This window comes from Tenrec ecaudatus, chromosome 2 (assembly GCF_050624435.1).
Source record: "Tenrec ecaudatus isolate mTenEca1 chromosome 2, mTenEca1.hap1, whole genome shotgun sequence".
Lineage (NCBI taxonomy): Eukaryota > Metazoa > Chordata > Mammalia > Afrosoricida > Tenrecidae > Tenrec > Tenrec ecaudatus.
This window is the reverse complement of record NC_134531.1, coordinates 293,924,163-293,941,029: the sequence shown is the minus strand read 5'-3', so window position 1 is coordinate 293,941,029 and position 16,867 is coordinate 293,924,163. Positions and strand designations below refer to the sequence as shown.

Genomic DNA, 16,867 nt, shown 5'->3' with positions numbered 1-16,867 from the left:
GATAATTTTAAACATATTCTTATTATTTCAAATGAATGAGTACAGTGAGTTTTGCCTGGGCAGCATCTATTTCATTTTGAGATAAAAGCTCCCAATTTTCTTTAGGGAAGTGCTTCCCTACCCTAACTGATGTTCAGTGCAGGCAGTTCTCAAAGCTGACCGCGCTCCTTGGCGCACGACCAGACTCTAGTCAATGAGATCGCTGCTCACTTTTCACCGAGGTAATTGGGAAGAAGAGACCCTTCTTATGGGGGATGTAAAATGATAGGCTAGAACTTCTGGATAGCAGAAGCCACTTCATTAGAAATAAATTGGAGGTGACAGACTAAAAAACATAATGAATTGATAATACACAGAAGCATCTGGATCAAGTTTTTCTATAAGTGAGAGTATGCCTGAGCTTACAGTTATAGGAGTTAAAAATTTGTCTTACAATTGCAAGATTATTTACTATTATAGCAAGTATTCATTTAAGTTATTTACCAATCTATTTGTATTGAAAGGAGTCCTGGTGGCATAATGGTTACACACTGGGCAGCTAACTGCAAGGTCAGAAGTTTGAAAATACCACCAGGCCCCAGGAGAAAGATGGGGCTTTCTACTCCCATAAATAGTTAGTCTCAGAAACTCACAGGGCCATTCCACCCTGTTCCACAGGGTGGCTATGAGTCGGCATCGACTTGATGGCAGAGTTTGTCTTACTTTTAATCTGCCTTGAGCAGTGCTAGAGAAATGGAAGAGAGCCTTCCGGTACCACGCGATACATTGCAGATGATTTCAACTCACACTAACGCAGGGAAATCTGGGAGTGGTGCCGCTTCCAATAATATTCCCAGTCCAGATTGTACTTGTTCTCTGTTGTCTGATGTTAAAGCGAAAGCTAATGGCGTAATTAGACGAGAATCCTAAACAAATCAGAGAACAGAAGAAGCCAGTTATCTAGCAAAATGGAACGAGTAAACATTAGAGTGAGCAAGCAAAGCTGAGTCCTAACAATTTGGACAAACTCCAGGGTGATTTATCTGGTGTTTGAAAGTATTATTTGTCTCTACCTTGTAGTGACTGCGTGCACAGCGGTAGGTTTCGAATTCTTTTCATTGGGCCTTTGCAATATCCCACCTCAAGCATTTAGATGAATGTAAAAACTCATGTACAATTGTTAAATTATTTTTCAAGCTATTATTCCAAAGAAGAAAAAAATTAAAAATTGGTTAATAATTTCTAATTTATTCAAAGCTGTTAAAATCCAGTTAATTCAGTGTAGACCATTATTATAAGTCCTTCACATCAGTAAATATTTTACATTAACACTGTAGGTCTCAAACCATCTATTAGGAAAAACATCTCCTAAGAACTGACATAAAATCAGTTTACCCAATTAAAAAAAACAAAACAAAAACCCAGCATATTTACTAAGTTATTGGCAAGGGAAATATTAAAAATCAAATCCTTTACAATTGACAACATTTAAAAATTTGAGGACCATCATGTATACTTGCAAGCCTACTTGCACACAAACTTGACCAATCATAAGGACCCCAAAATATGTTCAATCGGTAGAGAGGGAAGATGGCGTCCAGGTAGATTTACTTGTCCGGAGCTCCTGCTGTCAGACCAGAAAATTAAGAGGTAAAATGAATGAGACTGGGAGGCTGAGTCCTAAAATTAGAATCAGGGAGCTAGGGTCTGGCCCAGACGCCCACTTTTTAAAATTTTTACTCACAACGCGAACTGAGAATGCATTGAAACGCTCTAGGATATTGTATTGGGCTCTTGGGCCTCGGACCCAAGCCCCTGCCAGCACTCTAGTCCTGCAGCGAGCTCTCTAAGAGTGGTCATAATCTCAGACTGGAAGAGAGCCTCTGAAAGCGAGTCACTAGACCCCACACCAGAGCTCCCCGTGCTGTTAGCTACCTTGCTCCCATAGCCTAGGGGTCAGGTCAGCATGGGTAGCCAGATTTGCAGCAACTGAAAAGACATCAGGAAATTTCCGAGTCAGAGGCAGTGTGGCAGAGCACAAGCAGGTAGCCGTAGCTAGGAGGCGAATTCAGTTCCAGTTGGCTGAGAAGAAAACAACCTATCTGATAAGCTAGGCCTACTCCCCTGGGGGTCAGTGTCCCAGTCCTGAACTGAGAGTACTCACTCCACAAGCCCAAAATAAAAAAAGAGAAAAAATATTTTCCTGGTAACAACTGCAAATCCCACTATTATTGTTTAACTCCAGGACAAACCTGCAGAACTGGTTCTTTAGCATACATGAACATAAGGGAGCCCAAACTAAGGAATGTCAAAAGTTAGCTACTGGGATCAGAGGCTTTCAACTTAACAAAGAGCCTCTGGAGCAAACGTCAGTCACAGAATAATTTCACTGAGCACAAACAGAGAGCCCATACCCAGGGGGTCAATGTAATACAATTCCAGTTGGCCAGGAAAACAAAACTACCTCTCTGAGCTACTAGGGCAGAGGTTCTCCACCTTCCTCATGCCATGCCCCTTTAAGACAGTTCCTCGTGCTGTTGTGAACCCCAACCATAAAGTTATTTTTGTTGCAACTTCACAACTAATTTTGCTATTGTTATGAATCGTCATGTAAATATCTGAAATGCAGGATGTTATTTTCCTTGTTACAAATTGAACATAATTAAAGCACAGTGAATAATCACGAAACAATAAGTAATTACATATTGTGAGTATTCGTTTTTGGATGATCTTAGGCAACCCCTGTGAAAGGGTTGTTAGGAAGACTCCCAAAGGGGTTGAGACCCACAGGTTGAGAACCACTTGTACAAGGGCATCAGCGGTCTTGGCACAAGCTGGGGAAACTCCGCAAGCCCAACAGGGTAAGCTTCTGCCCTCCCTTATTGGTCCTGCACGCAGGTGGGAAGGTCCAACCTGTCATTCACTTGGCTGGGGGATCCCCTGCTGTCCTGGGGCTCTACACCTGGCTGAGACAACTTCCTCCCACCTGCTTCAGTACTGCAGACAGTACAAGGCAGCTTCACCAGTCATCTCCAGCACTCTACACGGCTGCAGAAACCTCTGGCTGGCCTCTGCTGTGATCTTGCCTACAAGGGTAATTCCACTCAGCATCTGTGGAGCCCTACACCTGCCTTGAGGCAGGGCTGGTACTCCTCCAGCCCATGGTCAGGCTAGCAGGGTTCAGCTACCTCCTTTCTAGGCTTTTTCTTCACTCCTTTCCCACCGCAGTCGGTCTCAGTGAGTCGTTTTGTTTTTCTTTTTATTTCCTTCTTTTTCTCTCTCTCTCCCTCTTTCCTTTCACACACCACTGTTGGGTTCCAGGCACTACCCTCCACTGAGGGCAACTCCGCCCAAACCGAGGAAGAAGCTCCACGCTGCCCCCTGTGGGAGGGCTGCAGACTGCAAAAGGCAGCTATGACAGCCTTCTCCAGCACTGTACAATGCTTAGGAAACTTCTGCCTGGCCTCCTCAGTGGTCTTGCCGACTAGGGCAGTAACGCCCAGCACCTTTGGAGCCCTGCACCACAAGGGCACACCCACCCACCACTTTGGGACAGGGTTTAATTCCCTCCAGCCACACGTTCAGGTTGTCAGGGATTAGCTATCTCTCTATTCTTCCCTTTTTTTCTCCTTTCCCACCAGCCTCAGCGAGCAGTTGATTTTCTTCTTTCTCTCTTTTCCTTTTCTTTCTTATTTTTTCCCTTTCTTCCTCTCCACATGCCTATGCTAGCTTCCGGCCTCCTAACCCTCTGCCTAGGGAAACTCTGCCCACCCAGTGGGGAGAGCTCCAGCCTGCCCCATGACAGGACTGCACACGGCATGGCATGGGGCTCAGTTATTTCTGTTTTTCATTCTATTCTTTCCACTATTCTTTCTCCTCTTCGTCTATTTCTTCGCTCTTTCCTGCCAGTCTCAGCTGGCTCAGTTTTCCTTGTTTGTTTCTTATGTTTTGTCCTTGCTTTTGTGTGGTGTCAGTTTGTTTTTTAATTTTTGCTCATCTTTCTCTTCTTCTTCTCTCCACACCCTCCCTTTCCTTTCACAGGACTCCAGGCCACTCCCCTCCACCTAGGGCAGAGGGTCTCAACCTTCCCAAAGCCGCGAACCTTTAATACAGTTCATGCTGTGGTGACCTACCCCCCAAATTATTTTCGTTGCTACTTCATGACTGTAATTTCGCTACCGTTATGAATTGGGCGACCGCTGTGAAAGGGTCGTTCGACTCAGCAACGTGGTTGCGACCCACAGTCTGAGAACTGCTGGCCAAGGGAAACGGAGTGCCCAGTTGGGGGAGCTTCCTCTCACGCTTGTTGGCTTTACACACAGCTGGTGAAATCACATCCTCAGCTACAACCCAAATGGCTGGGAATCACACCTTCAAATGGCTGGGGAAACTCCTACCTACACTCCAGTGTCATACAAGGTGCACCATACATGCCACACAAGGTACACGACCATGGCTTCCTGGAAGATCGACCAGTGAAGCGTCATCCTGTGGACCCACAACCAACCCCACCAATGCCCCATGAGAGGACTTTCCAACTCACATTCCAAATAACAAAATACTGGTCGGCTAGGATATGAGTGAAACCACAGGAACATACACCAGTGCCTGACCACTCAGTGCAGCCACCTGCAGGTAGTCCGAAGAATCACTCATACAAGTTCCTCAAAAGAGAGCCCAATGTTCTTCTACTCTGGAAGATGGCACCAGGCTCCTCTAAAATAACCTCATCGAAAAATCAGGAGAAACAGAAGACAATGCCAGAAGAAGTCATGAACCTAATGACATGCATAGAAGAAGCAGATAGTGACTTGCCACAGAAAGAAATCTTCAGAATGCTGCTTGGAGTCATACAGCATATGAGGGAAGCAATCTAGAAAAAAGAAGAAACGATAGGACACAAAGACCACACCAAAGGGAAATACAAGACCTAAGGGATGAAATAACAAAATCCAGTAGCAATTTAATAGGCTTTGCTAACAGACTTGAGGTAGACAATCACAGCAGTGACCTAGAGGATAACCAGACAGACTCCAACAAATGGGAAAGGAAGTTAAAAAAGACAATCAGGGAAGCTGAAGTAAATCTGAGAGCCATGTGTGATGCTATGAAGAGGAACAATATTAGAATAAATGGACTACCGGAACAGGACACAACAAAGAAGTCAACAACGGCAATAGCTAGGGAATCTTAGAGGAAAACTACCCCAGCTTAATAAATGAAAATCAAGCAACCATTCAGGAGGCCAAAAGAACACCATCCAGACTCAATCCCAATAAGTCACCAAGACATATAAGTACCCAAATAAGAAATGTTCAGACCTATCAGCGGACATGATGAAGTGGAAGGAGTGGAGTAACACATTCCAAAAATTGAATGAAAATAACGTAAACCCAAGAATACTATATCCAGCCAAATTATCTATTAAGAGAGTTGGAAAAGTCTTCCCAGATAAGGAAGAACTCAAAAGAATATATAAAAAGAAACCCAGCCCTACAACAGATCCCTGACCACACAGTAGGTACAGATCAACACTCACCAAGTACAAGTAAGAGACTGTCACAGAGAACAACTGCACTCATAAGGTGACAAAGCAAAAAAAGCTCCCAACATAGCATTAGTTCAATGGTGGAAAGAAGGCAAGAATGAAACACACACACACACACACACTCCACAACTTATAAGATAAATAAGTAGGAAAACACCCAACACAGAAGGTACAAGATGACATCACAGAGTCCACAGATGGATGTATTACATTAAATATCGATGGGCTGAACTCAGGAATTAAAAGGCAGAGGCTAACCGACTGGCTTAAAAACAACCCATCAATCTGCTGCCTACAGTAGATATATCACAAGCTTACATACAAAAAACAGGCTGAGAATTAAAGGTTTGAGAAAAATATACCAAGCAAATGTCAATTCAAAAAAAGCAGAGATAGCAATCTTAATTTCTGACAAAACTGATCTCAAGGTACAAGTGATGATGAGAGACAAGAAGGGGTACTACTATATAATGCTCAAGGGAACAGTAGACCAAGGAACCAGTGAGCATAACAAATATACACAGGCCCAATGAGAGATGCTAAATTTGTAAATCAAACACTACCAAAAATGAAGATATCACAGGGTAAACAATTATAGAAGGTGGCTTTTATACACCGCTCTCTGAAAAAGGCAGATAACGGAAAGAAACCAAACTAGGAGGCTACATATCTAAACGGTATAATTGGATGATTGATCTGATAGGTATTTTCAGAGATTTCCACCTAAATACAAAAAATTTCATTCTTTTCAAGCCCACATTGTACATAGTTGAAGACAGACCACATGCTGGAACAGAAGTCAAACCTGTGTAACTTCAAGCACATAGAAATAATATAAACTTAACTCTCAGACCAATATGCAGTAAGGCTGGAAATCAAAAGGAAGATGAAGATAACAAGGGAAAATAACTGGAGGATGAATAACTCTATTACAAAAGCAGTGGGTATTGGGCCCAGGCCAGAGAGGAAATCAAGAAGTTTTTAGAAACCAATGAGAATGAAAATCCGATGTACTAAAAACTTTGGGACAAAGCAAAAGCATTTATCAGAGCAAGTTTGAGAGGAATAAATGCACACATGAAAAAGGAAGTGAGATTTATGGTTGATAATCTGGCACAAAACTTACACCAATTAGAGCAGATCAATAGGACAACCCTACTCATAGCAAAAGAAAAGAAATAATAAAAACCAGGGCTGAGACTCCTGAGAGGGAAAACAAGGAAACTATGGAAATAGTTAAGGCACCTAAAGTTAGTTCTTTGAAAGGATTAACAGAATCGACAGTCTGCAGGCAAACCTGACCAAAGGAAGGAACAAATTTCAATAGCAAGGATGAGGGATGACACTGGGGACATTACAAAGGACCCTAATAAAATCAACAGGATAATTACACAGTACTACAATGGCCTGTACTCTAATGAATTCAACAACTTGGAAGATATGGAAAAACACTTGGAAAAACAATCACTCCCTAGACTACCCCAGAAAGACTTTAAGAACCTCAACAGATCCATAGCAACAGAAGAAATAGACAAGGTTACCAACGATTACCATAAAAAAAAAATCTCCCAGGCCAGAAGGTTTCACGGGAGAATTCTACCAAGCATTTAGGGAAGAACTGACACCAATCCTACACTAATTCTTACAGAACATTTAGAAAAAGACCGAAAACTCCAAACCCCTTTCTATGAAGAAAGTATAACTCTGATACCTAAAGTGGGAAAGGAAACTCACAAGAATCGAGAACTAGAGACCAACATCCGTTATTAACATCAATGCAAAAATTCTTAATACTGGACAATAAAATACAAAATCATAGAAAGCAAATAATTCATCATGAGCAAGTGGGATTCATTCCAGGGATGCAGGAATGGTTCAACATATGAAAGGCCATTAATATTCACCACACTGACATAAAACATTATAAGAACCACATGATAATATCAAGAGATGTGGAAAAAGCATCTGACAACATCCAACACCCATTCCTGTTTAAGACCCTCAAGTAGATAGAAATGGAAGGAAAATTCCTCAATATTATACAAGCTTCATATGAAAAGCCAACAACCAACATGGTAATCAATGGAGAAAAGCCGAAAACGATTCCACTGAAAAAAGGGACCAGAGAAGGATGCCCCTTGTCCCCATTCCTATTTCACATCATAGTGGAGGTCCTAGCTAACAATACAAGGCAAAGAACAGGCATCAAAGGAATTCATCTGGGGAAGGAAGAGGTGAAACTATTGTTATTCGCAGACGATATGATTTTATATATTGAAAATCCCCAACACTCCACAAGTGGACTGTTAGAAGTGATAGAGGAATATGGCAGAGTGGCAGGATATAAGATCAACAAACAAAAGTCTATTGGACTGCTATACACATCACACAAAACAGAAGAGGCGATTAAAAAGGTAGTACCCATTATAATAGACATGCAAAAATAGAAATATATTAGGGATATACCTGACTAAAAAAAACCAAATGATTTGTATGAGGAAAACTGCCGAACACTATTACAAGAAATCAAGAGTGGCCTCAACAAATGGAAGAATATCGCATGCTCATGAATTGGAAGACTCTATATGGTAAAGATGCCAGTTCTGCCCAAGGCACTGTATAAGTTTAATGTTATCCTGATACGAATACCATCATCCTTCTTCAAATAATTGGAAAAGCTGATTACCAACTTCATATGGAGGGGGAAGAAGCCCAGAATTAACAAACAACTCCCCAAGAAAGACAATGTGGGAGGGCTTGCTCTACCTGACTTTAGCACCTATTATACAGGCACAGTGGTTAAAAGTGTGGTACTGGTATAATGACACCTATTCAGACCAATGGAAAAGAGCTGAAGCACCAGAAATAAAAACATCAGCATACAGGCAACTGATTTTTGATAAGGGCCTAGAAAATATCACATGGGAAACCGATAACATCTTCAATAAGTGGTGCTGGAAAAAATGGATATCTACCTGCAGAACAATAAAGCAAGACCCTTACCTCACTGCATGCACAAGATTAAACTCAAGGTGGCTCAGACCTTGAGGATATACTGAAGATAAAAAAACACCTGTGTATATCAAAAGAATTCATCAAGAGAGTAATAAAGAGAGCCAACAGACTGGGAAAATATCTTTAGCAATGACACATCCAACAAAGGCCTTACTACCAAAATCTACAATAGTTTGCAAGCTTACAATAAGAAAATAACTAACTTGCCCACAAAGGACCTGAACAGAAGTTTCACAAAGGCAGAAATCCGAATGTCCAATAGAGATGAGAAAATGCTTCTACTCATTAGCCATGAGGAATGCAAATTAAAACAACTATGAGACACCACCGAACACCCTCCAAGATTGCCCAATTCAAAGACTCAGAAAGCAACAAGTGTTGGAGGGGCTGTCGTGAGATAGGAACTCTGGTCAATTGGCGGTGGGCTTGTAGGTATGTACAGCCATTATGAAAGTTGATCTGGCGATATCTAAAACAGATGTAGATTGAGCTACCATACGACACCGTAATCTCCCTACTGGGCATATACCTAGAAGAGACAAGAAACAAACCATGTTCCAATGTTCCTCATGGCACAGTTCACAATTGTAAGGAGTTGGAAACAATGCAAACTTCCATCAGTGGACGAATGGATCAAAAACTGTGGTATGTGCATACATACGCATCCCTACAGGCAATGATGAACGCATGAAGTACATTGCCGCATGGGAAGAACTGGAGGAAATCATGCTCAGTGAAGTAAGCCAAGCACAAAAGGTCAAGTCCAACATGAGTCCACTGAGGTAAGCTTAAAAAAATTGGGGCATTGAGGAAAAGCTACTATGTACATACATTCCTGGGGTGAGGACCAGCTACTATGGCAGGGGCCAAATCCAACCCAGGGATACATACGGCAGCCAACTAAATAGGGTGAAACAAAGAGGAATTAAAAAAGACATGGGGGTGAGGGTGGGGGCAGGGCACTAATCCACCCAAGGGTGAAGTGAGACAGAGGATGATGCAAGATGAGAGTCCTCAAAAATTTTAAAGAGGGGGCCACTTCACTGTCTCTCGGGCCCATTGGAGGGCTGGATTGTAGTTTAAACAAAAACTATGAACAAATTCATATGCACACTGCACATATCTTGAAGTAAATAAACAAATGGGGCAAAAACACCCGGATAAATGTCCTTGGTGGGCTGCATGAGGCCCGTGGGCCGTAGTTTGAGGACCCCTGTAAGATATGAAAATAATAATCTATAACTTATCAAGGTTCATGAAGGAGGGTGTGCAGGGCAGTGAGGGGAAAATGAGGAGCTGAGATCAAGGGCTCAAGCAGAAAGAAAATGCTTTGAAAATGATGGTGGCGGTCTATGTGCAAATGTGCTTGACCCACTGGATGAATGTATGGATTGTGATAAGAGATGTAAGAGCCCCCAATAGATGTCTCAAAGGAAAAAAGTCCAATCCTGAATATGCCTATAGAAACAAATGGAGAACCTTACAAATCTGATACCAGGAAGTAAAAAGGCCAAGGAAGCACCACTAAGCCAGAATTCTGAGCAACTGAGTCAGGATTTCTTATGCCCCACTTCTATCGGAGCTCGTAAAATAACTGTCCGAAGAATACTACAAGTATTTAAGAAATTTACAACTTTAATACTGTCTTCTGATGATAAATTCCAGAGAAACATCTTCAAAAGATGAAAAACATTAAAACAGCGACATCTGTTAGGAGACCTTTATGTATGGACACAGTGCAATGTTTGAAGAGCGTAAACTCACCTGAAGGATTTTGTAGAAGCTTACTTCCATACCAGAAACCAAGTGCTTAAGCTTGTTCATCAAATCAAGAGTTTTCAAAATCACATCAGCAGCGAGTTTGCTTTAAAAATAAGTGATGGTTAAAACTGGTTAACTCAAAATTTGCTGAGAGGCATTTCCCTTCATAATTCTAAAGAAAGCAAAAGGCCAACATTTGTTTGATTTTAAACTTCAAGACAGTAATCACTTTGTCGAGAAGTACAAATATCAGACACCAACATCCTTATAATCCAGGAGCCAAAAATAACACAATGGCATCAACAATACAATTTTAGACAGCAATTCTCATTCTACTTTCAAATACTGACATCTTTACACTTTCTGCTCAAAATTATCGGTAATGTAAGCAGTATGGCCTAAATAAGTCTTTACTTTGTCAATGGAATATCAACACTAGACGGCAATCTTAGTCAACCGAGTTGTTGAACACCCACTAGGCACTGTGTTCTGAACTTTACACCTGAAGAGGAGTATACAAAAATGGAGAGATTACTTTGTTTCTGAGTGCAATCACCGACAAATATGACATTTATGGAAATTTGAACAATCATGGTGTCTAGCATTTAGCATAAAGATTTGTCAAATGAATTTAATTCATCAAGGGCTAAGGGCACTGAAGATTATCTTAATACTCTTAGTTAAAATCCACCTTTAATCATTAAAGAAAAAGAGTTGTCCCTGGTAATAGAAAGCCTTCACCAATGAAGGTTTTTCCTTGTTGCAAAAATGTTTTTTCATTTAGAATTGTAAAACTACATGCAGAAAAATCTCAAAAAGAAGTTTGGGAAAGAAATGTTTGGGAGTAACAAAAACAGATAGCCACAATTAATTAAAACAAAGCAAAATAAAGCTAAACAATTAAAAATGAAATTGTAAGGGTTAACAGTCTATGAACTGAATTAGGCAAAATCATTATGATAAAAGCTTGTTGCTTCTCTGCTATAAAAGAGTTGATGTGCTCCATAAAAGATAGAAAGCATTGCCATTAAACGATTTTTAAATTTAAATAATTTTGTTTAAACTTTCGTTACGTGGCTGTCATATACTCACCACAGCTCCGAATCTGCTACCTTTGTTCCGAACCCCAGGTCAATCTTGCCGTATGTGAACTGCTGTTCTATCAGAGTCGTGCACTTGACAGTAGTCAGAAATTTTGCAACATGCATTTTGAGAGCTTCCTCTCCACAGAGAGGTAGGTTTTGTTAAGGGATACAAACAGGAATTTCTTAAAACACCTTATATTTGTTTAGCACTTAATAGCGTTTGGGGCCCCTAGATAGTACAAACTAAGGTCAATGCACTAGATTGCTAAACAAAGGTTGGCGATTAAGTCCACCCAGAAATGCCTCAATCAAGAGGAAGGGCTCATTCCCAAAACTCATTCAATGAAAACCTATGAGACGCAGGTCTACTCTGACACACACGGTTGTATAGGGCAGAAGCCAACACAACAGCAACTCTGCTTTTACGGTGCTCAGGATGACTTCATGGCAATTATTGTATCCTTGCAATAGCTCCAGGTCTGAAAAGGAAACTTCAGAAATTTACGTTACTGCTAAGTCATCCAGATTAGCACTAAACGTTTCTCACTAGCGATAAAACAAGATTTGCCTTTTCAACTGGAGGTGAATCTTTTATTAGCAGTGATAATAATCGATTAATAAGTTAAAGAAAGTTATTTCAAATTGAGTCTATGTTAAATTGAATATCTAGGATTAAAAAGGCTCAAGTTATGGTACCACTTAATAAGAGTCTGCTGTGTGTACTAATTATAAGGAGTAGGACAGCAGAGTAATCATATAACCCTAGGGCATGTTTTCAACTTTAGGTAGTAAAATCAACCGAATAATTGAAACACACACACACACACACACACACACACACACACACACACACAGATTCTAGGGTTTCACATTTCCACTGGAAGTAAGGACTTTGTGTTAAGATTTTAAAAAATATTCTTCAAGTGTACTGGCCAGTGTGGGAAAGAACTGCTGTAAAAGATTATGAAAATTAAGGAGCAGTAACTCAGAAGATTAAACAGAGGTTGAGTTTGCTCTAGGACAGGACAAAGTTGAGCACATTCCTGTTGATCTAAGATAAAAGGAAGCCCGGCTGGGTAAATTTAAGATATAGGGCTGACATATAGAGGCTCACTGCTACCAATTGCCTTAAAACTACAAACTCTTTCATGGGAGAATTAGCTCAGAAACTTCTGTATAGGATCATCATCTGGGTTTGGTTTAACTTTGAAAGAATTTGGATTGGACTTCTAAGGAATTTAGAATCAGTTGATCATAAAAGAAGAATTAACACAGAAGACTCAGGAAAGTTAGTACATATGACTGAAGCAGTCACCCTAGTTGTACTCAAGGGTTTCTTTTACTGAGATAAGTTAACATGTCTTGACATAGTTGTCTCTTTCTAAAATCACATTTGATATAATTATTGAAACATGTAGAGATATCGATTTTAATTTTTGAAATGAACCAAAAATATCTAGACAAAAATAAATGAACCTATAGAGACAACAAGTAGAATAAGGGTTCCTGGGGGGTACCCCGGGGAGACGGGGGTTTAAAGAGGAGCTGATATCAAGGGTCCAAGAAGAGCATGTTTAGAAACTGATTGTGGTAGCAATTGTACAATACTGCTGAATATGACTGAACTATGAAATGTTATCTGTATTAGCTCCCAATAAAATGGTTTTGGAAAATAAATAAACAATGCTCCAAAGCTGAAAAATAGGACAGAATAAAAAACCCAACTGCTTGCTGCTTTTTTTTCAGGAGGGGGAGGGGGGGATGACAACACAGAAGTAGCCCTACCAATATTTCCTTATCTTCTAGATATTCCACCAAAAATGGCATCACTAATTATCCAGGGCAGCAATTAGCATCAAAATCAGAAGTTGGATCAACAGGGAAGAACAGAATAATCATTTTAGAATATAGCTTCTAATCTCAACTCGTGGTAGAAATGTTTACATAAAGTTTAAGATGTACCTTAACATGCATTTTAGCACTAACAGTTTTACTATTAACGTATTTACTACTGAATTTCTTTTAGACTTTAAATCCTGTTGCAAAATAAACACTAAATGAGTAAATGCAGCTTTACGGAAAGAGTGAATAGTTATTTACATAGTTTCCACATTTGTGACCGAAAAGGATATTTAAAAAAATTTCAATGGCCTTGATCATCCTTTCACATTTTTTCCTAATTAAGGTATCATCTAAATTTTGTTCTGTAAATTGAAGTTGGTCAAGGATTGTAGGCAGCAGAAGGTTCACAAACTGATCGGCTGAGGAACAGGAAGCAGTATCTATGATATCCTGCAGAATTAACCATCACCACCACCAATTAGAAATAAAGTGTAATACACAGAAATAGTGATCATTGAGCTGTAATACTCATAAATTTCATTGCCTTGAGTTGTACAAAATCTTATCTTTTCATTCAGTCTCAAGGATATGCTAACTTTCATCTCAGATGGAATAAGACTTTTTCAAATGGATATGCGTGTACTGCTCTAAATTAGAAACATTTACTGAAAGGTAGTATCTTGGATTTGCTTATTAGCCTTAGTATTCTCTAACCATAAATAATTTCAATTAAGAATATCAAATGTTTTTAATGATAAAATTAAGAATCTTGACCAATATAAAATATAAAGAATTTGTATATAAAGCTTAGTGAACACCAATCAATCATTCTTACATATATAGGCTCCATTCCATTTCACTGACTGACATCAAAATCCTGATATTAAACTACTCGACCATTTAATACAGTAGATAAATAATATATGCAAAGATGGAAGGACAGAAGGTGACTACTGAAAAGTCATTGTCACAAAACATCCAAAGATCTAAATCTTAGTTACTACCTCCAGTTAATATACTGGACTGAGTAGACACAAGCTACTCAGTGTTGGGGGAGCTCATACATGCAGAAACATAAAAAGCTGAATGAAGGCAAGTCATGTGGCTGATAACAAATGAAATAAGGATGAACATTTCTCGCACAAAGCCAAATCATCCTGTTACCTCAAATATTTCCTTGAACAACTGCAATGCTAAAATAGAACAGTTTTCTGAAGCATCCAGGGGTTGGCTTGACCAACGAAGTAAAGCCACAGTGGGTTCTAAACATTTAGAACGGCTTCCCAGGACGGTGCTGCCAGACGGAGCCTGTTCAAATATCTTCTGAGTGAGCACATGGCGCAGCTGAGTCACTGAACAGAAGGCAAGAAGTAATTCTAAAACCTGTGCAATATAAAGTCTTCATTAAATGTCAGTATCACAGGACTTTAATGCACAAAGCAATCAAACGGTGAAGCTAAAAATTACATTTTTCTAGAAAAGAAAATCCTCTAATCCCCAAACTAAATTCAGCTTCCACTTATCCTGTCACTAATATTTTTCAAATTGTGTGATTAAGTACCAGAAAGTCGCAAAGGAATTTATTTGCTAACGGCCATCCCACTAATGAAAGGGCCCTACTGGCAAAATGCTTAAGCCCCCCGTTACGAACGATGCGGTCATTTGGAACCCACCAGCTGCCGTGTGAAACACAGAACCCGACAGCGTGTTGCCGGGCAGACTTCGCGGAGGGAAGCCAGTGGGGCAGGTCCACCCTGTCCCAAGGGGCAGTGAGTGGGACGCAGTAACTTGGGAAAAGTAAGACTAGGAAAGTCAGCGGAAAGGGGCAACTTCAACTAACGTACTCTTTATGGAGTAAGCGGGGAGGAGGGTGTGTGTGTATACGCGCAGAGGTTACCACCACCAACATGCTTTGTTCCTGAGATGAAAAATAATTAAAAAAATAAAATTAGTAATTAAGAAAATGTAGTTATCCTAGGATTTAAGGCTCACTCTATAAAACACATAAAAAAAACAACTGAAAAAAGCCTCAGATAGAGTTGATACTGACGCATAGCAACCCTATATTAGGATAAGATTAAGAGTGGCAATCTATTGAAAATGTTGATGATTATTTTCACATTATTTTGTACATTGCTGGTATTATGCTCCTTGACTGTTCCTTCTTGATTTCATACTTTGGGCCTTATACGCACACTATTAGACAGTAGCCCACCGCAACCTTGCTTAACTTAGTCTGCTTCATTCCTTATACTACCAACCTATCATTTTGTATGAATGGTATCTTGGTATCTGTTTACTTATCCATTTCTTTTCTACCTCTCTTTATCTCTGTTAACACATAAAGGACATAGGGTTGGGAAAGTCCCTGAAATATATAGAATTCCCTCCATTAACATTTATTATAAAAATGATCATCTGATCTATTTTACTTTTAGCCTCTTATATGAGTTGAGTGAATGTTTATAGAGCTACCACTTTTGCATTCAAAGACTCATACACACTATTTCATCTCACTCACTGTAATCCCCACCATATAACATACATCACCCATTCTACCTCCTATCCTGTATCCATCCCTGTTTTCACCAAGCCTTCTGAATTTTGTCCTTGAGAAAATGTAGCCATCCTGGGCCCAAATGGTCAATATTCTAAGGTGTGCTGGTTGGCTGTTCCCATTGCTTTTTTCAGTGAAAGAATATAAACAAAAAGCCTGGCCTCTTTTATGATGTTGAGTTTTACTCCACATTCTTCCTCCTGCTGAATTCAAGCCTTTCTAAGGGATAAGAGCAGTTGCTGATAGGCAGGGGCCATCTAGTTCCTTTGGTGCCAGGACCATTTAGACTGATATGTGCTTGGTCCATTAGTTCATTAGACTGATTCTGATTTTCATTCTCACCATTCTTCTCTACCAGACAGAGAGCCCAACAATTGTACCTTAGATGACCACATGAGATTTTAAGGCCCTATCTCTACTCAACGAAGTAGGACACAACTTTGTGAAATGTGTTATACCAACAGACCTTGGCCTTGCTTCTGGCACTGTGGTCTTGATTCCCCAAGCAAACTGACTCAGTCTTTCAAGGTTTTTGGCAGTTTAATAATTTTCATAACTCTGACTTCATATGCTCCATGACATACATGGATATAGGAGGGGGTACCCCCCCCCCAAGAACACTGGAATTTTTCTTTTCAAAGCTATGTATTTAATTTTAACAAAACAACCTTATCACCTTCAAAGTACCCTCCATTACGCTTAATGCATTTGTCAAATCTGCAATTCCATTCTTGGAAACATTTTTCAAACTCAACTCTTTGGATGGCTGACAGCACCTCCCTCGGTTTTTTCTTCGCTTCTTCTCTGTAAATCACCGTTCTTTAGTGTCTCTGCATTCGCAGAAACATAAAGAAGTCGCACAGAGCAAGGTCAGGTGAGTACAGCACAGGGGAAAAGAGGCATGCTGGGTTTGGTGTTTCGTGCCAAAAACTGGTGCATTGAGATGGCTGCATAAGCAGGTGCATTGTCATGGTGGCAGACCAGTCCCGTCTGCCACAAATGAAGCCTTTTTAACGCAATCTTTTCAGTACCGCTTGATTAACAGCCTGCTTTGGTGGAATGAACTCCAACTGAACTATA

The 16,867-nt window shown here is 40.1% G+C and overlaps 1 protein-coding gene across 1 annotated transcript in view; it reads right to left on the bottom strand.

Moving 5' to 3' along the window:
- CIP2A (cellular inhibitor of PP2A) overlaps positions 1-16,867 on the bottom strand; it is a 50,306-nt gene that overhangs the window by 11,904 nt on the left and 21,535 nt on the right. The window contains exons 9-13 of the mRNA XM_075542562.1: positions 14,395-14,613; positions 13,521-13,680; positions 11,396-11,537; positions 10,307-10,406; positions 787-905 (exon numbers count right to left, since the gene is read on the bottom strand). Of these exons, the coding sequence (XP_075398677.1) occupies positions 787-905; positions 10,307-10,406; positions 11,396-11,537; positions 13,521-13,680; positions 14,395-14,613 (740 nt within the window). The remainder of the gene's footprint in view (positions 1-786; positions 906-10,306; positions 10,407-11,395; positions 11,538-13,520; positions 13,681-14,394; positions 14,614-16,867) is intronic.